Here is a 22,480-nt window from a genome sequence, read left to right on the forward strand (position 1 = left end):
GGATGGTTTTTTAGGTCTCACATAGGCAGCGCTTGCGCTGTCTCTGCAAGACATGCTGTATTCAGGATATGGGCTTTAAAACCTTTGCCCTTTTTCAAGGACTACCCCTGGTGCATGTGTTGCTACTCAGAGCTTGTGAGCACTATTTCTTTCTTTAACCTGGAGCAGTCGAAACCAGTGCTTGTGGTTTACAGAGCTCTGTAGTAAACAGGGCTGTAAATCTTGCTCTTATCTTGCCACATTTGCTGTGCATTCAAAGACCTGGTCTGTTTTGGCTGCAGCTGCCTTCTCCCTCCTGCTTGTGAAATGCACGGCCTGGCGTCAGGGGTTCTGCCTTCCTATTGCTACTGCTGACTCCGTCTCAGAGCTCAACAAGCATTTGCAATGCAATAGGTCTTGCATTTGCAAGAGTTTGAGCTATTGGCATTGCAAATAACAATGCCTTTTATTTATTGTGTTTTGAAAACATGCAAGAGGTGCATAAACGCACACTTTGTGATTATAGTCGTTGCTTACGAGAAGCAAGGCTTGCAGTAACTGAGCCTCTTTTACTGCCAGCCTTGCTTCCCATAAGCAAGGACTATAAGTACAATGTGCGTGTTTATGTCCACTTGCAGGTTTTCAAAACACATGAATAAAAAGCATTGTCATTTACAATGCCAACAGCCCAAAGTCTTGCAAATGCGGGACCTATTGCATTGCAAATGCTTGTACTCTGCTGTTACCACAAATATTGCCTGCACCAAGCACACATCCAAGCAGTCTTTCATACTTTGCAAACAGCATGCACAGCTTGCTTTTAGAAGTTCAGAACTGCACTGTTCTGCAAATGTGGCCCTTTTTTTTAAATTATCTGATTCGCTAATGAGGGTAGGGTAATCACCGGTCCATAAATTTGACAGACTGTCCGTTACTTGGGCCGCTTGTCCGTTGTCCATGATAACCCCTTTCAGGGACACCTCTTGTTTGTAATTCTGGACATTGGAGCAAGCTCTTCTGTCTGCCTGCAAGCAGCCTCCGAGTTCTGTAACTCTCACTATAAGGGCCTGTAGCGGCTCCTCCTAGACCTGGCATAGATCGCTATCGGACCATTATCATTCTGATTGCTGGTCGATTATCACATACAGAATGATAATGGGCCTCTGTGAAGTTACAACATTTGGTGGGCCTCCTCCGTTTCCAGCCTATGGAATGGCATTCTCCCTTCATTCAGAGGCTGGTGTCACCTCACCAGGGGCCAAGCTCTGGGGAGGTGGGGGGTTGCATTTTGACACTTTATACAGGGTTAAATGCACAGACTTCAGATCCCTTGTGTTCCAGCAATTTATAGGCTAAAGACAACTCTGGTGATAAATGTATCTGTTTGAGAGATCTGAGTTTTGTCTTGGCTGACTTTTGACTCATCATAAAGTGGTGCAGAGAGATAGTGTGCCTGCAGCAGAGCACAACAAAGCAGACGCAGCCATCGCACCCCAACTACGGAAGATCATCAACATCTCCTTCGAGACAGCTACATTCCCGGAACGCTGGAAGCACGCCGACATCAGTGCCCTCCTCAAGAAGCCCAAAGAGGACCCCAAGGATCTCAAGAACTTCCGGCCCATCTCCCTGCTCCTGTTCCCGGCGAAGGTCATCGAGAAAATCGTCAACACGCAACTGGCCCGCCACCCCGAGGACAACAACATCTTAGACCCATCCCAGTCCGGAATCAGACGAAACCACAGCACCGAGACAGCCTTCATCGCCGCCACAGACGACAACAGGCGCCAACTAGACAACGGCGAAACATCCGCCCTTATCCTCCTGGACCTGTCAGCTGCCTTCGACACGGTCTGCCACCGCACACTAAAGACTCGCCTCCATGAAGCCGGAATCCAAGAGAAGGCCCTCGACTGGACCACGTCCTTCCTCTCCGGCAGAACCCAGAGCGTCCGCCTCCCAAAAATCCGTTCCGAAGCCACCAACATCATCTGTGGAGTACCCCAGGCCTCATCCCTCAGCCCGACACTGTTCAACATCTACATGCCCCCTCTCGTACAAATGACCCGCCAACACAAGCTCAACATCATCTCCTATGCCGACGACACCCAGCTCATCCTCTCCCTCACCAAGGACCCACTCACTGCCAAAACCAACCTCCACGAGGGAATGAAGGCTGTCGCAGATTGGATGAGGAGCAGCCGCCTAAAGCTGAACTCGGACAAGACGGAGGTCCTCATCCTCGGACCCACCCCCTCCGCCTGGGACGACTCCTGGTGGCCGACCACGCTGGGACCGGCACCGACACCCACCGACCATGCACGCAACCTAGGATTCATCCTCGACTCCTCCCTCTCCATGTCAAAACAGGTCAACGCCGTCTCCTACACCTGCTTCAACACCCTCCGCATGCTCTGCAGGATCTACAAGTGGATCCCCACTGAAACAAGAAGAACGGTGACCCAGGCCCTCGTCAGCAGCAGGCTGGAGTACGGCAAAGCACTCTATGCAGGAATCCCGGCCAAACACCTGCGACGACTACAACGCATCCAAAACACCTCAACATCCCCCGCCGCAGCCACATCACCCCCCACCTGAGAGACCTAGACTGGCTCCCCGTTGACAAGAGGATCACCTTCAACCTCCTCACCCACACTCACAAAGCACTCCACAACATGGGACCAGCCTACCTTAACAGCAGACTCAGCTTCTACACCCCTACCCGCCAGCTCCGCTCCACCAGCCTTGCCCTCGCCGCTGTCCCCCGCATCCAACGAGCAACCTCCGGTGGCAGAGCCTTCTTCTTTCTCACCGCCAAGACCTGGAACACCCTCCCTACCCACCTGCGGCAGACCCAAGACCTGCTCGCCTTCAGAAGACTCCTCAAGACCTGGCTCTTCGAGCAGTAGCGGCACCCCCTCCCCTCAGCACCTTGAGACTCTCATGGGTAAGTAGTGCACTTTATAAGTAGATTGATTGATTGATTGATTGAATGTGTAACATACAGATAAAAGATTTTCTTTTTATGTAGACAGCTCAGTGGGTTACTTTTTTTCTCACAGAGACCCTTTTGGTAATTGCAGGTCATAAAATACAGTCCTAACATAGTACAGTGAACTATGGACCAAAATCAAATAGCAGCATGGAGAAAGCAAGGCAAGGGTTTGCAGCCTTATTGTTTTTCCCCTAGTCTTTCATTATTTCAAGGTTGATAACTAGGGTTCCTTTGGATAATAGTCACTTATTGGTAAACACAGCCTCAACCAGTATGTTGTGTTTTAAATCCCGAGTTTTTACTTCTCCAACTCAAGCAGTCTTAACATATAATGCCTACAAGTATGGGTGGCATGTGACTCCTACACTTTGTAATTACCATTGTCTTATGCAGGATCAATAGAATTATGTGTCCAGGAGGGCCACATTATGTGGCAGGGTTGACTAAATTATGCACCAAGAAAAGGCAAATTATGTGGCATAATTTATTAGTATTACTTTGTTATTTTGCCATTTTTTTAACTTGTTAACATTGTCTGGCTATAGCGTGCACCTCTTTAGTACCAATTTAATACCCAAATATAGCAATAAGCAACAGAAAAGTGACCAGCCACCCTTTGCAGAGGGCCGTCCGCTGTCCGGAGACATGTGTTGCTGCACTTTTAGTAACACTGAATGATTTGAGCAAAAATCTGCACATTTTGCAACAGATGATGGATTATGTGACAAATTCAATAAATCTTTAATTATGCGAAAAACATAGTGGCCAGACAATTGAATAATTCCAGTAGCCCTGGTCTCAAGTAACATTTACTATGGATTCAGATAGAATATCGAGTTGTAAATGTCGACTTACACAAATATCGAGTTGGAAATATCGTGACACAGAAATATCGACGGCAAGAATATCTTGGTCAAGAATATCGAATTTAAGGTAAGAAATATCGTTTTGAAAATATAGAAGTCATTAATATCGTTTGCAAAAATATCGATTTCTAAATTACTGTTATGTATTTTAGTTTATATTTTAAATGTATGTGATGTATGGTCTTTTGTATAAGTCCTGTTTATGTTTTTAATTATGTGTTACATTTTAAGAAGTTATCAATTTTATTTTAAATACATTTGGCATTTTTTTAGTTCGGTAGCGGGTTGTAGGTTTATAGGGGAATAGGGTGGGAAGTAATTTAATTTAAAAAAATTAAGGATTGTTTTTTATTTATTAATATTTATTTGTTTGAGATTTTATAGTGTTAATTGTGGGAAGTCATTTATTTGTAATGAATTATTAATTGGTTGCTAATTAAAATTAATTAATTAATTGGTAATTAATTAAGGTAATTGTGGCATCTGTTTTAGGTGTGGGTTGTGGGGTTTTTAGGGGTAAAGGATGGGAAGTAATTTATTTGTAATTATTAGTTGTTAATGTTAATGAATTAATTGATAATTAATTATGGTATTTGTCTAATTTGTTTTTGGTGCGGGTTGTGGGGGTAATAGGGGTACAGGTTGGATAGTAATTTTTGATTAATTAATAATTTGTTGTTACTTTATATTAATTAATTTATTGTAAATTAATCATGCAAAATGTATAATTAATTCTAGGTGCGGGTTGTGAGGTTTATAGGGGTGAATTGTGTGAAGTTATTTATGTTTAAATAATTAATAATTCGCTGTTAATTAATATTAATTAATTCATTGAAAATTAAATATGGAAATTGTGTAATTAATTTTAGGTTTGGGTTGTGGGGTTTACAGGGGTAAAGGATGGGAAGTAACATACTGTTAATTAATTCATATTTAGTTGATCATTAATATTAATTAATTAATTGATATTTAATTAGGGTATTTGTTCATATTTTGGTGCCGATTCCGATCCTGTAAAACCCGGGTACAAATGGTCGTACGGAGCGTTTTCTCCGTACGACTCGTACCCGGGAAATCCACCGTACAAACCAGCAAGTACGATTTGTACAGAAATAATATTTCCGTACGAATCGTAACAAACACCGTGCGGCTAAAAAATATATACAATTCCGATCCTGGACAACGCGTACGCGACGTCCGCACAGAGTCAGGCAGCGTTTTACGGACCAGCAAGTACGATTTGTACCCACAGCACTCCGCACGGCTATATTTTTACGGGAGCCAAAAAGTGCCGGAAAAGCTAAGTACGCCGCGATGCATGAGGAAAAGGGGGCCCGGTACGCGCCGTACCCCCAGCCCCCCGTAGGTACGCGCCGTACCCCCAGCCCCCCATAGGTACGCGCCATACTCCCAGCCCCCCGTAGGTACGCGCCGTACCCCCAGCCCCCGTAGGTATGCACCGTACCCCCACCCCCGTAGGTACGTGCCGTACCCCCACCCCGTAGGTACGCGCCATACCCCCAGCCCCCCGTAGGTATGCGCCATACCCCCAGCCCCCCGTAGGTACGCACCGTACCCCCAGCCCCTGTAGGTATGCGCCGTACCCCCAGCCCCCCGTAGGTATGCGCCGTACCCCCACCCCCGTAGGTACGCGCCGTACCACCACCCCGCCGTACCCCCAGCATAGCGCTGGGGGTACGGCGCGTACCTATGGGGGTACGGCGCGTACCTACGGGGGTAGGGGTATGGCACGTACCTATGGGGGGCTGGGGGTACGGTGCATACCTACGGGGGTGGGGGTATGGCGCATACCTACGGGGGCTGGGGGTACGGCGCGTACCTACGGGGTTGGGGGTACGGCGTGTACCTACGGGGGCTGGGGGTACGGCACGTACCTACGGGGGGCTGGGGGTACGGCGCGTACCTACGGGGGGCTGGGGGTACGGCGCGTACCTACGGGGGCTGGAGGTACGGTGCGTACCTACGGGGGTGGGGGTACGGCGCGTACCTATGGGGGTGGGGGTACGGCGCGTACCTACGGGGGGCTGGGGGTACGGCGTGTACCTACGGGGGGCTGGGGGTACGGCGCGTACAGGGCCCCCTTTTCCTCGTGCATCGGGGCGTACTTAGCTTTTCCGGCACTTTTTGGCTCCCATAAAAATATAGCCGTGCGGAGTGCTGTGGGTACGAATCGTACTTGCTGGTCCGTAAAACGCTGCCTGACTCTGTGCGGACGTCACGTACATGCTGTCCAGGATCGTAATTGTAAGTATTTTTAGCCGCACAGTGTTTTTTACGATTCGTACGGAAATGGTATTTCTGTACGAATCGTACTTGCTGGTTTGTACGGTGGATTTCCCGGGTACGAGTCGTACGGAGAAAACGCACCGTATGACCATTTGTACCCAGGTTTTACAGGATCGGAATCGGCACCATAATGCCTACCAGTATGGGTGGCATGTGACTCTTACACTTTTTAATTACCATTGTCACATTATGTGGCAGGGTTGACTAAATTATGCACCAAGAAAAGGCAAATTATGTGGCATAATATATTAGTATTACTTCGTTATTTTGCCATTTTTTTAAATTGTTAACATTGTCTGGCCATAGCTTGCACCTCTTTAGTACCAATTTAATACCCAAATATAGCAATAAGCAACAGAGAAGTGACCAGCCACCCTTTGCAAAGGGCCGTCCGCTGCCTGGAGACATGTGTTGCTGTACTTTTAGTAAAACTGAATGATTTGAGCAAAAATCTGCACATTTTGCAGCAGATGATGGATTATGTAACAAATGTAATAAATCTATAATTATGCGAAAAATACAGTGGCCAGACAATTGAATAATTCCAATGGCCCTGGTCTTAAGTAACATTTACTATGGTATTCAGATAGAATATCGAGTTGTAAATGTCGACTTACATAAATATCGAGTTTTATAGTTTGGTAGCGGGTTGTAGGTTTATAGGGGAATAGAGTGGGAAGTAATTTAATTAAAAAAAATATGGATTGTGTTTTATTTATTAATATTTAGTTATTTGAGATTTTATAGTGTTAATTGTGGGAAGTAATTTATTTGTAAGGAATTATTAATTGCTTGTTAATTAAAATTAATTAATTAGTTTGTAATTAATTAAGGTAATTGTGGCATCTGTTTTAGGTGCGGGTTGTGGGGTTATTAGGGGTAAAGGATGGGAAGTAATTTATTTGTAATTAATTAGTTGTTAATTAATGTTAATTAATTGATAATTAATTATGGTATTTGTGTAATTTGTTTTAGGTGCAGGCTGTGGGGTTTATAGTGGTAAAGGTTGGGAAGTAATTTTTGATTAATTAATAATTAGTTGTTACTTTATATTAATTAATTTATTGTAAATTAATCATGGAAATTGTGAAATTAATTTTAGGTGAGGGTTGTGGGGTTTATAGGGGTGAAGGGTGTGAAGTTATTTATGTTGAAATAATTAATAATTAGTGGTTAATTAATATTATTTGATTCATTGAAAATTAAATATGGAAATTGTGTAATTAATTTTAGGTTTGGGTGGTGGGGTTTACAGGGGTAAAGGGTGGGAAGTAATATATTTTTAATTAATTAATATTTAGTTGATCATTAATATTAATTAATAAATTGAAATTTAATTAGGGTATTTGTTCATATTTTGTGTGGGGGGGGTTTTACTGTTATAGGGGTACAGTGTGGGGAGTAAATGGGGCAAATTAATGGTACTTACTTTATAATTAGTACTATTAGTTTTTTAATTGAAAATAAGTTTTAATTGTGTAATTATTTTTTTTACAGTTTAATTTTCGGTGTGGGTTGTGGGGATTATAGGGGTAAAGTGTGGGAAGTCAATTCATTTTTATGGGTTTTAATTTGTTTTTAATTAATAATATTTCTTTAATTGGTAATTAATTATGTTATTTAAGGAAGTACATTTAAAAAAATTTAGATGTGGGTTGTGAATTATGTGGTGTTATAGAGGAGGAGATCAAAAAGAATATTTATGTAATAATTAATGTTTGTGTTTCTAAATAATTTTAAATTAAAATTAATATTAAATATATTTGTATTTAAATGTGTTTTGTTTTTTAAATATTTTTGTTTGTTTTGAATTTTTAACTGACTGGAGTGAGAACATTAATTGTTACTCCTCTGCAATCCAACACTTTCCTTACTGTTGCACTGACTGGAGTGGGAATAGTAATTTTTACCCCTCTGCTATCCAACACTTTCCATGTGTTGCACTCATTGGAGTGGGAAATAGTAATTTTTACCCTTCCGCTATCCAACACTTCCACTACTGTTGCACTCATTGGAGTGGGGATAGTACATTTGATCCCGCCACTATCCAACACTTTCCCTACTGTTGCACTCACTGGAGTGGGATTAGTTATTTTTACCCCTCGGCTATCCAACACTTTCCTTACTGCTACACTTGCAGTGAGAATAGTAATTTTTACCCCTCCGCTATTCAACACTTTCCTTACTGTTGCACTCACTGGAGTGGGAATAGTAATTTTTACCCCTCTGCTATCCAACACTTTCCATGTGTTGCACTCATTGGAGTTGGAATAGTAATTTTTACCCTTCCGCTATCCAACACTTCCACTACTGTTGCACTCATTGGAGTGGGGATAGTAAATTTGATCCCGCCACTATCCAACACTTTCCCTACTGTTGCACTCACTGGAGTGGGATTAGTTATTTTTACCCCTCGGCTATCCAACATTTTCCTTACTGCTACACTCGCAGTGAGAATAGTAATTTTTACCCCTCCGCTATTCAACACTTTCCTTACTGTTGCACTCACTGGAGTGGGAATAGTAATTTTTACCCCTCCGCTATTCAACACTTTCCCTACTGTTCCACTCACTAGAGTGGGAATAGTAATTTTTACCCCTCCGCTTTCCAACACTTTCCCAACTGTTGCACTCACTGGAGTAGGAAATTTAAGTATGCATCGCTGCGTTAAAACACGCAACACTTTTTAGTGCGCCCTCCTTGCGACACTGTGGATGCACCATATTTACTGTATGGCGCTCCATGTCGCAAGGATTTACAGATACGTCAGTATTCCTGACGTATCTGTAGGCGCAATGTGGCGCATTGCTGTGGTGTGTCTGAAAACAGACGTAACTCCAGCAGGAGAGAGGAGTTGGCCTAACGGCTAGGGCGCTCAACCTCGGACCTGGGGAACTGGGTTCGAGTCCCGGTTATGACGCTAAACATCCTGTGATTCTGGGCAAATCACTTAAATCTCCTTGTGCCTAACATAAAATGAATGTGTGTCCTCATGTAACGTAACTGGTGCTATGTAAAAGCGCTCTGATACCTGATTGGATTCAGGTCAAGTTTGCGCTATTTAAAACTTTGCATTTTTAAATGTGTCCTTTACCACAAGGGGCTAGCCCCATGCGAAAGGGTCTGCGTCACCCTTACGCCTGCCGTGAGGAAGATTTTGACGCAGTGGCTTCCTCGAGGTGTCACAGTGAAATCTGACTGCAACACTTCTACAAGCCTTTCTTACAGGGGAACACCCACCCTGCATGCATTATACCTGACGCAGGTATAACGAAGCACGGGGATTTACAAAGTGACGCATCTGCTTAGATGCGTCATTTTGTAAATAAGGCGCAACGTGGCACATTTTTAATGCCGCCGCTGCATCCCAAAAAGAGACGCAACGGCGGCGCAAAGGGCTCATAGATAAGCCCCTAAATCTTCTAGTTCCGCACTGTGACCTGCCAGACAAATGCTCCTGGCTGGAACCTTGCATGGATTTCTTCCTCATTATTTGGAAAGTGTCCTTTTCTTAACAGTCAGTGATTTTCTGTCTGTCTGCGTGCATATACCCTTTGCAGTGGCGCAACCCTGGCCAAAAGGCACTGGGGCACTGTACAAGGTCCAAGACAAAATGTAAGTCTGGACACCTGTGCGAATCTTTGAGAGATATGTTCACTAACATTTCAGACAGCACAGTGCAGTGAGTGAAGTTGTTGAGCTGCATTGCGTGAAAGGGAAGGAGCAGAGTAGCACCATATTTTCAAGATTATGGTGGATTGGAATTGGGATTCAAACTCTGGTATGGAAGTTACACAGTGAACCCTCACATAATCTCTGTTCACTCCCTATTCAACCTCTTCATCTCTTGGCTCCGTTCTCTCTCTCTCTCGCTCTCGCTCTCTCTCTCTCCCTCTCCCTCTCTCCCTCTCCCTCTCTTTCTCTCTCTCTCTCTCTCTCTCTCTCTCTCCCTCCCTCCCTCTCTCTCTCTCTCTCTCCCTCCCTCCCTCTCTCTCTCTCTCTCTCTCTCTCCCTCCCTCCCTCTCTCTCTCTCTCTTTCTCTCTCTCTCCCTCTCTCTCTCTCCCTCTCCCTCTCTTTCTCTCTCTCTCCCTCTCCCTCTCTTTCTCTCTCTGGCCTCTCTCTCTCTCTCTTTCTCTCTCTCTCTCCCTCCCTCTCTCTCTATCTGTTCTCTCTCTCCCTCTCTCACTCTCTCTCTCTCTCTCTCTCTCTCTCTCTCTCCCTCCCTCCCTCTCTCTCTCTCTCTTTCTCTCTCTCTCCCTCTCTCTCTCTCCCTCTCCCTCTCTTTCTCTCTCTCTCTCTCTCTCCTTCTCCCTCCCTCTCTCTCTCTCTCTCTCTCTCCTCTCTTTCTCTCTCTGGCCTCTGTCTCTCTTTCTCTCTCTCCCTCCCTCTCTCTCTATCTGTTCTCTCTCTCCCTCTCTCCCTCTCCCTCTCTCTCTCTCTCTCTCTCCCTCCCTCTCTCCCTCCCTCGTTCCCTCTCTCTCTGTCCCTCTTCCTCTCTATCTCTCTATCTCTCTCTCTCCCTCTCCCCCCCTCTCTCTCTCCATTAATCACAAGAGTTATCTTGACATTTTTATTGCTGCCTGAAATCTGGATGCACAAGGAACTCTGCATCAGCTGCTTTTAAACTGTAAGCTTTTGCTGAACACGGTGCCCCCTCCTGAGGTCAGCGGCACCCCCTCCAGGTCTGCGCCCAGTGCAGCTGCACCAGTCGCATTGCCCTTAAGCCGGCCCTGTTGAGAGATTTCCCTTTTGGACATACAATACATAATATCTACTGATTTTCAGCTGGCAGAAAAATATTGTAATGAATGTCTTTCATGATTTTGCACAGATGTTTGTTGTGGATGGATGTTAGGGTGTGATAGATTGTATGAATGGCAACATTAATACATGCAGTGCAGTGTTGTGATGTATTTGATATGTGAAATGAGATATTTATATATTCTTAAAGTACATATATTGTATATTGTATCCTATATAATAAAGATTATCTGTATGCCCTCGTGGGTATTGTATTGTATGCCCTCCATGGTATGGTGATACATTATGTATGTGTTTTGATGATAAGTTGTCTAAGACTTCTTGACACTTACTCGACTTCCTGTCTTGGGAACCTTCTTTGCTGGGAGCGGGACCCCTTGTCTTTACGTTGTTTTATAAAGGGCCAGGTCTTCGAATGTGTCTCTAAAAATGACCTTTTGTCCTGAATTTTGACTGTCACTGTTCAGGATTTGCCCTGGTGGTAGGTGGTCACCCGAAGTGGGGGGCACTTTTATTTCGGTGCCGGGTCTGGTTTCCAGTCCCTTCCGACCCTGGGTGAGGCCGTTGGGGTGCGCGCGTAAAAACCGGTCTGGCTGCAGGATGACGGGGGGGGGCGGCATTGAGGAATGCGGTATAGGAGTCAGGTGAAGGGGGTGTATGTGGTGGGGGGTGGGGGCATAGGTTGTTACAAGCCCTCAGGATGGGAGCTGCTGGCGGGGAAGGGAGGGAGTCTAAGGCAGTAACATTTCCCCAGGAGACCTTTGCTGCGGCTCTCAGGTTACCTCCTTACAAACACACGGGAGAGCCGGTTTATTGGGGTTGATGATAAAAGAGGGTCCTCCCCAGGGGTGGGGGGCTGGGGGTAAGAAGTAAGAAAGAAATGCTTAACAGGCATGGCATACCGATCCCTCACTGCCTCCCTCGCGGGTCAGTAGCAGAGTGAGACGCTGCCCGGGGGCTCGGCTGTCAAAGTGAAAGTGGGAGGCAGGAAAGAGTTAACTTCTGGGAGTTAAGATTAATTTATCCGGTGCCAAAAAGAAGCTGTTTGCGAAAGATCTTGAGTGAGCTGCGGCGGGCGGACGGAGACGCGAACTAACCTGGGAGCAGAACTTTATACCGTACTGTATGTAGAAGGAGCGGGGAGAGAATCCAGGCTAGCCCGGCTGAGGACACCACAGACCACCAGCAGAGGACACCACACAGACCATCAGCAGAGGAGCGTACAGACCTCCGCATAGGAAGGACGGGGTTCCGCAGAAGCACAGCAGTAGCAGCGTACAGACCCTCAGCTGGAGGAGAGTGTTACCGAACAGAAGGCGAGTACAGACCGTCAGCAGAGGACACTTCAGACCCTCAGCTGAGGAGAGAACAGACCGCCAGCAAAGGACACTTCAGACCCTCAGCTGAGGAGAGAACAGACCCTCAGCAAAGGAGAGTACAGATCGCCAGCAGTGGACACTACAGTCCCTCAGCTGAGGAGACTACAGACCACCCGCAGAGGAGAGTACAGTCCACCAGCAAAGTAGAGTACAGACCGCCAATAGAGGGAAGCACACACCCCTCAAGAGAAGGTCGGGGTTACACAGAAACACAGCAGAGCACAGACCCTCAGGTGGAAGAGAGTGTTACCGACCCAAACAGGAGAGTACAAGTTCTTAGCAGAGTAACCTTTACAGGAGAGTCCTATAGAAGCACAGCAGGAGAGTACCACAGACCGCGGGCAGGAGCAGAGTACAGACCCCAGAAGAGACTACTATAGATCCCCAGCAGGAAAAGTGCAGTAACCAACAGCAGCAGAGTACACCCCCAGACCCCCAGCAGGTGGAGAGTGTTACAGACCCACAGCAGAAAAAGTGCACAGACCGCAAGCAGGAATAAGTACAGACCACAGCAGGAAGAGGCCACTTCAGACATTCATCAGGCAGAAAGCGCCACAGACCCCAGTAAGGAGAGCTTCACAGACCTCCAGCAGAAGGACAGTGTATACAAAGAACCAAGGCGGGCTCTTTGTGAAAAAGCTCGAGGTAAAGTCTGCGTGACATCTGAGGACCCTAACATTCTTGCGATCCCCTGAGAGCATGCAAGCATAGCACAGTGAAGGCATATAGACGCTAAAGATCGCCTATAGATTATTAACAGGGCTACCAGTCACTGGAAAGGTAGAAGCCTTACCTGAGAGCTGGAGAGAGCGGAGGCATCTGCAAGCCAGCTTCTTAGACTTGGAGAATCTGGAGAAAAGAAACAAATAGAGCTTTGTAGGGTTTTCAGAAGGACCTGAAGACCCCAGTGAAAGACAGAACCAGCAGACCCTCAAAAAAGAGTGGCTTCTAGGTGGTGTTGGCCACAGTCCTGTGACTGAGTGTGAGCAATCCCCAGCCCTTCTGAGGGGTGTAATCCACAGCCCTGCAACTGAGTGTTAGGAACCCCAGCTCCACCACTCCTGCTCGTACCGGGCGGCGCGATGGCCATATCCAGGAGCTGGTGCTGCTGCTTGGTCCTCCTCACCCTTGGGATTGTCATCGGTGTTGTCGTGTTGTTGGTGATCCTGGCACGACAGCCAGTGGCCCCTTGCCCGGGAGGCTTCCAGCATGCTGCTGTGGCTGCCGACGCACCTGTCTGCTCAGACATTGGCAGGTATGTGTGTGTGTCTGTGGCTCATGTTTAACATCCATGTATCACTCTTAGTACATCTATGCTTGTATCTTATGGTATGTGTGCACATATCACTTGTTACACATCTGTGCTTGTATCTCATGATACGTGTGCATATATCACTCGTTACACATCTGTTCTTGTATCTCATGGTACATGTGCAAAGCTCACTCGTTACACATTTGTGCTTGTATCTCATGGTACGTGTGCATATATCACTTGTTACACATCTGCAGGGCCGGCTTTAGGGCGGTGCGACCGGTGCCACCGCACCGGGTGTTGGCTTCCTGGGGGCGCCATGTTTGAAAGTTAATTATGCTTTTGAAGCACCTGCTGCAGCGTTTCTTTCCCCGGCAATTACCAGGCCTCACATAAATGTCAAGATAACTGGTGTGAGTAATTATCTTCCTGGATAGAGATCAGCATTTGGTATATTTGAGGTTTTGACTTAGGTGATGTTAGTGCAGAGGGTTAATATGCCTGCTGCAAAGAATGTACCAAGTAGATTACAGAATGCGTATGATGTGAACAGATCAGCAGGTTACTTGCAATTTATAACGTAAAGTCCTAATATAGAACAGTGAGCTATTAACTTTCATCCTAGAACTGCATACACACTGCAATGTATACATTATTAGAACATTGATTAATGTTGCAAAAAGGGTTAATTTGGCTAGAAATCGATTCTTATTATTAAAGAAAACTCCCAACTATGCTGTTTCTTTTTCTACTCTGCGTTTGTGCTTCTCCACACCAAGCACTCTTAAACTATACTGCCTACCAGTATGGATGACATGTGACTCCTACACTTTCAGTCCTTTGGCTTATGTAACATTTCCTAAACACTGATTTACACATGTATGATTGATTGTCTCTGTGTAATGTGTGTGTGATGCAAAGTGCTCAGACACCCTACACTGGTATGAGTGGCGCTATATAACTAATTCAATGCATCTGAGAGAGTGTGGTTATGGAGACTTGGTCACTGTTAAAGGGTGCTAGTGAGAGAATCCGTGGTGGAGGTGGTCATGGGGGGTCTCCAACAAACATTGTCGCACAGGGCGCCACCAGCACTAAAGCCGGCCCTGCACATCTGTGCTTGTATCTCATGGTATGTGGGCATATATCACTCGTTACACATCTGTGCTTGTATCTCATGGTATGTGGGCATATCTCACTCGTTACACATCTGTTCTTGTATCTCATGATATGTGTGCACAGGGCCGGCTTTAGCGCTGGTGGCGCACAGTACAACAATCATTTTTGGCGCCCCCACACCCATGATTGCCTACTCGGATTTCCTCACCACCACTGGGCAAAAGGGCCCCTCATCTCTCTAATCACAAGTTATTGCTAAACACAGCACCCCCCCTGAGGTCAGCGCCCCCTTCACAGGTCAGCGCCCAGTGCGGCCGCACCGGTCGCCCTGCTCTAAAGCCGGCCCTGCGTGTGCATAGCTCACTCATTATACATCTGTGCTTGTATCTCATGGTATGTGTACATATATCACTCATTACACATCTATACTTGTATCTTATGATACATGTGCATAGCTCACTCGTTATTCAACTGTGCTTATATCTCACGGTACATGTACATATATCACTCATTACACATCTGCGCTTGTATCTCATTGTATGTGTACATATATCACTCATTACACATCTGTACTTGTATCTCATGATACATGTGCATAGCTCACTCGTTATACTACTTTGCTTGTATCTCATGGTACGTGTGCATATAGCTCTCATTTTCCATCTATGCATGTATCTCATGGTACGTCTACATGCATCACTCGTTATACATCAATGCTTTTGTCTCATGGTACATGTGCATATATCGCTTGTTGTGCAGCTATGCTTGTATCTCACATGGTAAGGGTACATGTATCATGCTTTTTACATCTTTGCTTGTGTTGCTCTTGACAAGTGTGAATTTATTGCGTGTTTAACTATGCTTGTATCACTCCTGTGAGTATGCATGTATCCCTCATACACCTGTGCTTGTATCTCATGATACGTGTACATATATCACTTGTTACACATCTGTTCTTGTATCTCATAGTACATGTGCATAGCTCAATTGTTACACATCTGTGCTTGTGTCTCATAGTTATGCTATGTTATGTTATCATGTCTTATAAAGCGCGACGGCTGCCCCAGCAAAGGGGCGTCCCGGCGCTAGTACAGGAAAGACTAACAAAGCAAAAGAAGCAGGCAAGGACTAAGATGCTGGGAAAAGAAAAGTCTTAATGGCCTTTCTGAATGCTAAATAATTATCAAGGCCACAAATCTGCCCAGGGAGTGAGTGCCAAAGAGTGGCTGCTCTGTAACGAAAAGAGCGGTCACCGGCCCTAACTCAACGTGTCAGGGGAACCACCACCAAGTGCTGACCCTGTGAACGAAGAAGCCGAGTAGGGGCGTATGGCAACAGGAGATCGGCCAGGATGGGAGCAGTTGCCAGTTTCAAAATCTTGAAAGAGATACATAAGGTTTTGAATTCAATGCTCCTGTCCACAGGTAACCAGTGAAGACGGCGGATGGCGTTTGCCACAGAGCAAGATTTGCACAGACCTAAGAGTGTTCCTGCTGCTGCATTCTGTGCCCTTTGCAACCTCGAGACCTCCGCTGAACCCTAGATAGAGGGAACAGGCATAATCAAGTCTCAACAGAACCATCGCCTGAATGATGACCTGACGGGTGGATGCGTAAAAAAAACCCCGCAAGGGTCTGAGCCCCTGTAGGAGACCAAAACAGGTCCCTGCCATTTTTTTTTTGTTTGGACTCGATAGTTTAAGGAAGAGTCCAACCAAACCCCTAAGTTTTTTACTGCCTGTTTTGGGGAAGGGGGTTTACCTAGGCTGACTAGCCACCAGAGATCACTCCACGGACCATGGTCCCTACCTACTAACAGTACCTCTGACTTGTTGGAATTCAGTTGGAGGCAGTTGCTGTTCATCCACTCGGCCACTGCCACAAGGTCGCCCTGAAACTTAAGGGCGTCCTGCTCGGTGTTATTAGAGAGTGCCACCACCAACAGTATCGTCAGCGTAGGAGACCATGGTCAGACCCCTGCTGCTGGCTACTGCCGCTAAAGGTTGAACATAGATATTAAATAACAGGGGACTGAGGGAGGAGCCCTGTGGCACCCCTTGTTTGACTGTATATTCGCCAGAAGCAAACGGGGGGCAGTTACCGTAAATGACCTCTCATGGAGAAATGAAGCAAGCCACTCCAGAGCCAAGCCCGTAATCCCAACCTCCGCGAGACGTCTCAGCAGTATATCATGAGACACAGTATCAAATGCGGCGCTCAGATCTAACAGAATCAGCGCCGACGTTTGACCCTCATCCATTGCTGACCAGAGATGTTCTGTAACCGCTAGGAGAGCTGACTCCGTGCTGTGGCCTGAAGCCATTCTGAGAGGGGTCCAGTATGTTATTCACGGCCAGAAAATCCGACAGAAGGGAGTTCACATAAGCCTCTGTGATCTAGTACGTGTGCATATATCACTCGTAATGCATCTATGCTTGTATCTCATGGTACGTGTGCATATATCACTCATTATGCATCTGTGCTTTTATCTGATAGTACGTGTGCATATCTCACTCGTTACACATCTGTTCTTGTATCTCATGATATGTGTGCAGTGTGCATAACTCACTCATTATACATCTGTGCTTGTATCTCATGGTACATGTACATATATCACTCATTACACATCTGTGCTTGTATCTCATGATACATGTGCATAGCTCACTCGTTATACTACTGTGCTTATATCTCATGGTACGTGTACATATATCACTCATTACACATCTGTGCTTGTATCTCATGGTATGTGTACATATATCACTCATTACACATCTGTACTTGTATCTCATGGTATGTACAATTACAAGCATAGATGTACAAAGATTGATAAATGCACACATATCATGATCAATACAAGCATGGATGTAGAATGATTGGTATGTGCATTCACCATGCATAGATGTATGAGTGTTGCATGCACACTCACCATGAGTGATACAAGCATAGATGTACAATGTATCATGAGTTACAAGTATAATGAGTGATATATGTACACATGTCATGAGATACAAGCACAGATGTGTAATTAGTGATATAACAGCTGTGCTTGACCGCTCATGGTATGTTTGCATGTTTCAATCATGGTACGTCTACGCTTGTATCGCTCTTGGTATACAGCTATAAATATAGTGCTCATTGTACATCTCTATGCTTGTGTGCTTGTGTTTATTGTGATATATGTGCGTATATCACTTGTACATCTTTTTTTTTTTTGTTGCAGAGTTTTATATAGCGCAAACTTGACCCGAATCCAATCGGGTATCAGAGCGTTTTACATAGCACCGCTTTACATAACACCAGTTACGTTACTTGAGGACACATCTACCCTTGTATCACTTATCTTTAGTGCGCGTGCATCACTCTCTGCACATCTCTGCTTCCATCGCTCACCTTTAGTGCACATGCACCACTCTGCACATCTCTGCTTCTATCGCTCACCTTTAGTGCATGTGCACCACTCTCTGCACACCTCTGCTCCTATCACTTATCTTTAGTGTGTGCCTGCCACTCTCTGCGCATCTCTGTTTGTTTCGCTCATCTTTAGTGCACGTGCACCACTCTGTACATCTCTGCTTCTGTCGCGCACCTTTAGTGCGCATGCATCACTCTTTACATCTCTGCTTCTATCGCTCACCCTTAGCGCACGTGTGCCACTCTCTGCACATCTCTGCTTCTATCGCTCACCTTCCTTGCGCGTGCATCACTCTGTACATCTCTGCTTCTATCGCTCACCTTTAGTGCACGTGCACCACTCTGTACATCTCTGCTTCTATCGCTCACCTTTAGTACGTGGGCATCACTTTCTGCACATCTCTGCGTCTATCGCTCACCTTTAGTGCATGTGCGCCACTCTCTGCACATCTCTGCTTCTATCGCTCACCTTCCTTGCGCGTGCATCACTCTGTAAATCTCTGCTTCTATCGCTCATCTTTAGTGCACGTGCAATACCTCTGCACATCTATGCTTCTATCGCTCATCTTTAGTGTGTGCCCGCCACTCTCTGCACATCTCTGCTTCTATCGCTCACCTTTAGTGCACATATGCCGCTCTCTGCACATCTCTGCTTCTATCGCTCACCTTTCTTGCGTGTGCATCACTCTGTACATCTCTGCTATCGTTCACCTTTTGTGCACGTGCCTCACTCTGCACATCTCTGCTTCTATCGCTCACCTTTAGTGCACATGTGCCGCTCTCTGCACATCTCTGCTTCTATCGCTCACCTTTCTTGCGTGTGCATCACTCTGTACATCTCTGCTTCTATCGTTCACCTTTTGTGCACGTGCCTCACTCTGCACATCTCTGCTTCTATCGCTCACCTTTAGTGCGCATGTGCCACACTCTGCACATCTCTGCTTGTTTTGCTCATCTTTAGTGTAAATGTAAATGTAAATTGATACTTGTATAGCGCACTACTCACCCGCAAGGGTCTCAAGGCGCTTGTACGAATACCGCTGTGGAACCCATCCTGGCTTTCCCTGTGAGGTGTCCACTCCAAGGTGGAGGCCAGGCATCCTTAGCATTGTGGGGGCCGTTGTGGAGATTAAGCAAGCCATTGCCCAGAGTTGCAGAGTGGGACTCCATGATTGGAATAGGCACCTAGGCGAGAATTGTCAGGTCCGTGGAATTTTGAGCCCAAGACCCGCCGAGGCGGGGAATTGAACCCTGGTCCCGGGCCAGACCTCTGCATCAGGGTCTGCCGCTCTAACCATTGAGCCACACTTCTCCACCTGCACCACTCTGTACATCTCTGCTTCTATCGCTCACCTTTACTATGTGTGCATCACTCTCTGCACATCTCTGCTTCTATCACTCACCTTTAGTGCACGTGCACCACTCTCTGCACATCTCTGCTTCTATCGCTCACCTTTAGTGCACGTGTGCCACTGTCTGCACATCTCTGCTTCTATCGCTCATGCTTAGTGCACGTGCCACACTCTTTGCACATGTCTGCTTCTATCGGTCATTTTTAGTGCGTGTGCGCCACTCTCTGCACATCTCTGCTTGTTTCACTCATCTTTAGTGCGCGTGTCACACTCTACTCTTTTCTTCTTCGATCGCTCATCTTTAGTGCGCATGCGCCACTGTCTGCACATCTATGCTTCTCTCGCACATCCTTAGTGCACGTGCACCACTCTCTGCACATCTCTGCTTCTATTGCTCACCTTTAGTGCACGCGTGCCACTGTCTGCACATCTCTGCTTGTTTCACTCATCTTTAGTGCACGTGTCACACTCTCTGCACTTTTCTTCTTCTATCGGTCATCTTTAGTGTCTGTGCATCACTCGCTGCACATCTCTGCTTCTATCGCTCATCTTTAGTGCATGTGCATCACTCTTTGTGCATCTCTGCTTGAATCGCTCATGGTATGGGTGCATACATCACTCAACGGACATGTGTGTACGTATCACGCATTGCATCTGTGTGCATGTAGCACTCCGTGGAAATCTGCGTGTGGACCAAGAAATGGACGTGCACCATGTACCACTCAATGGTCATGTGTGAACGCCACCCATAGCACATGTGTGCATGTACCACTGAAGGACCATGTATGAAAGTGCATGTGTGCATGTACCACTCAATGGTAATGTGTGACATTACACATGTGTGCATATACCACTCAATGGTCATGTGTGACATTGCACATGCGCACATGTACCACTCAGTGGTCATATGTGAATGCCACCCATTGCACGTGTATACATGTACCTTTATAACAGGGATCTGGAATGTAATTTGGGGTACTCTGGGATGTATTTACCGGCCGCAGATCTTCTACAGAACCGCTGCACAAGAGGTGAGCTTCGGTGTCCAGGAAGTGATGTATTGCGGTCCTTTACAGACAAGTGTGACATTGAGATCAGAAACACACGATAACATGGGCTCCCGCCAGCCATGCGGGAGGTTGATGCATTCACAAGGCGTTAATGGCTGTTAAAAAACCAAGAGAACACATTACTGACGAGATACTCTAACCATGAACTGGAAGGTGAGTGCATGGTTCATGTGTGAATCTATCACTTCCTAGGTACGTGTGTAAGATGCATTGCAATGTGTGTGTGCATGTTCCACTCCCGGTTTGTGTGTGCGGAAAGCACTAACAGGCATGTGTGTGCATGTTACATGCATGGCTGATGTGTGCAAGAAGCACTAAGGGGCATGTGTGTGCATGTTCCACTCCTGGTCTGTGTATACAAGAAGCCCTAAGGGGCATGTGTGTGCATGTTCCACTCCTGGTACATGTGTGGAAGAGGCACTAACAGGCATGTGTGTGCATGTTCCACTCCTGGTTCATGTGTGCAGGAAGCACTAACAGACGTGTGTGCATGTTCCAATCCTGGTTCATGTGTGCAGGAAGCACTAACAGACGTGTGTGCATGTTCCAATCCTGGTATATCTGTGCAGAAAGCACTAACGGGCATCCATGTGCATGTTCCACTCCTGGTTCATGTGTAGAGAAAGCACTAACAGGCATTTGTGTGCATGTTCCACTCCCGGTACATGTGTGCTGGAAGCACTAACAGGCGTGTTTGCATGTTCCACTCCTGGTTTGTGTGTGCAAAAAGCACTAAGAGTCATTTGTTTACATGTTCCACTCCTGGTTAATGCGTGCAAGAAGCACCTAGAGACATGTGTGTGCATATTCCACTCCTGGTTCATGCGTGCAAGCAGAGGTATGTGTGTGCATGTTCCACTTCTGGTACATGAGTGCAGGAAGCACTAAGGGGCCTGTATGTGCATGTTCCACTCCTCGTTCATTTGTGCAAGAAGAGGCATGTGTGTGCATGTTCCCCTCCTGGTACATGCGTGCAAGAAGCACTAAGAGGCATTTGTTTACATGTTCCACTCCTGGTTTATGCATGCAGGAAGCACTAACCGGCATGTGTGTGCATGTTCCACTCCTGGTTCATTGTGCAAGAAGCATTAAGAGGCATGTGTATGCATGTTCCACTCCTGGTTTGTGTGTGCAAGAATCACTAAGAGGCATGTGTGTGCATGTTCTACTCCTGGTTCATGTGTGTAAGAAGCACAAAGAGGCATTTGTTTACATGTTCCACTCCTGGTTCATGTGTGCAAGAAGAGGCATGTGTGTGCATGTTCCACTTCTGGTACATGCATGCAAGAAGCACTAAATGGCATGTGTATGCATGTTCCACTCCTGGTTCATGTGTGCAAGAAGCACTAAGAGGCGTGTGTGCATGTTCTATTCCTGGTTCATGTGTGCAAGAAGCACTAAGAGGCATGTGTGCATGTTCCACTCCTGGTTCATGTGTGCAGAAGGAGTAAGAGGCATGTGAGTGCAAGTTCCACTCCTGGTTCATGTGTGCAGAAAGCACTAACATGCATGTGTGTGCATGTTCCACTTCTGGTCCATGTGTGAAAGAAACACTAAGAGGCATGTGTGTGCATGGTTCACTCACGTTTTATGTGTGCAAGTAAAACAGTTTTGTAGGTGTGCAGGAGGCGCTGACAGGCATGTGTGTGCATGTTTTACTCCTTGTTCATATGTGCGAGACACACTGACAGCCATGTATGTGCATGTTCCACTCCTGTTTCATGTGTACAAGAATCACTGACAGGCATATGTGTGCATGTTCCACTGATATATCATGTGTGCGTGTATAACCATTTTGCGTGTGTGCAAAAGGTACTGAGAAGCATGTATGTGCATTTTCCACTCATGGAGTATGTATGGCACCATCACTCAATGCAAATGTTTGCCAGAAACACTGACAGACACATGTGTACATGTTCAACTCACGGTCCATGTGTGCACGTGCACCTCGATGTGCATGCACACAAGATGTCCTGATATTTTTGTGTG

General features: G+C 46.1%; 1 protein-coding gene across 1 annotated transcript in view; it reads left to right on the plus strand.

Moving 5' to 3' along the window:
• The first annotated feature begins 11,956 nt into the window (after positions 1–11,956).
• Positions 11,957–22,480, plus strand: part of GGT5 (gamma-glutamyltransferase 5) — a 358,595-nt gene continuing 348,071 nt past the window's right edge. The window contains exon 1 of the mRNA XM_085636046.1: positions 11,957–13,543. Coding sequence (XP_085492172.1) covers positions 13,371–13,543 — 173 coding nt within the window. The 5' untranslated portion in view covers positions 11,957–13,370. The remainder of the gene's footprint in view (positions 13,544–22,480) is intronic.

The sequence above is a fragment of the Triturus cristatus genome, chromosome 11, assembly GCF_964204655.1.
Source record: "Triturus cristatus chromosome 11, aTriCri1.1, whole genome shotgun sequence".
Lineage (NCBI taxonomy): Eukaryota > Metazoa > Chordata > Amphibia > Caudata > Salamandridae > Triturus > Triturus cristatus.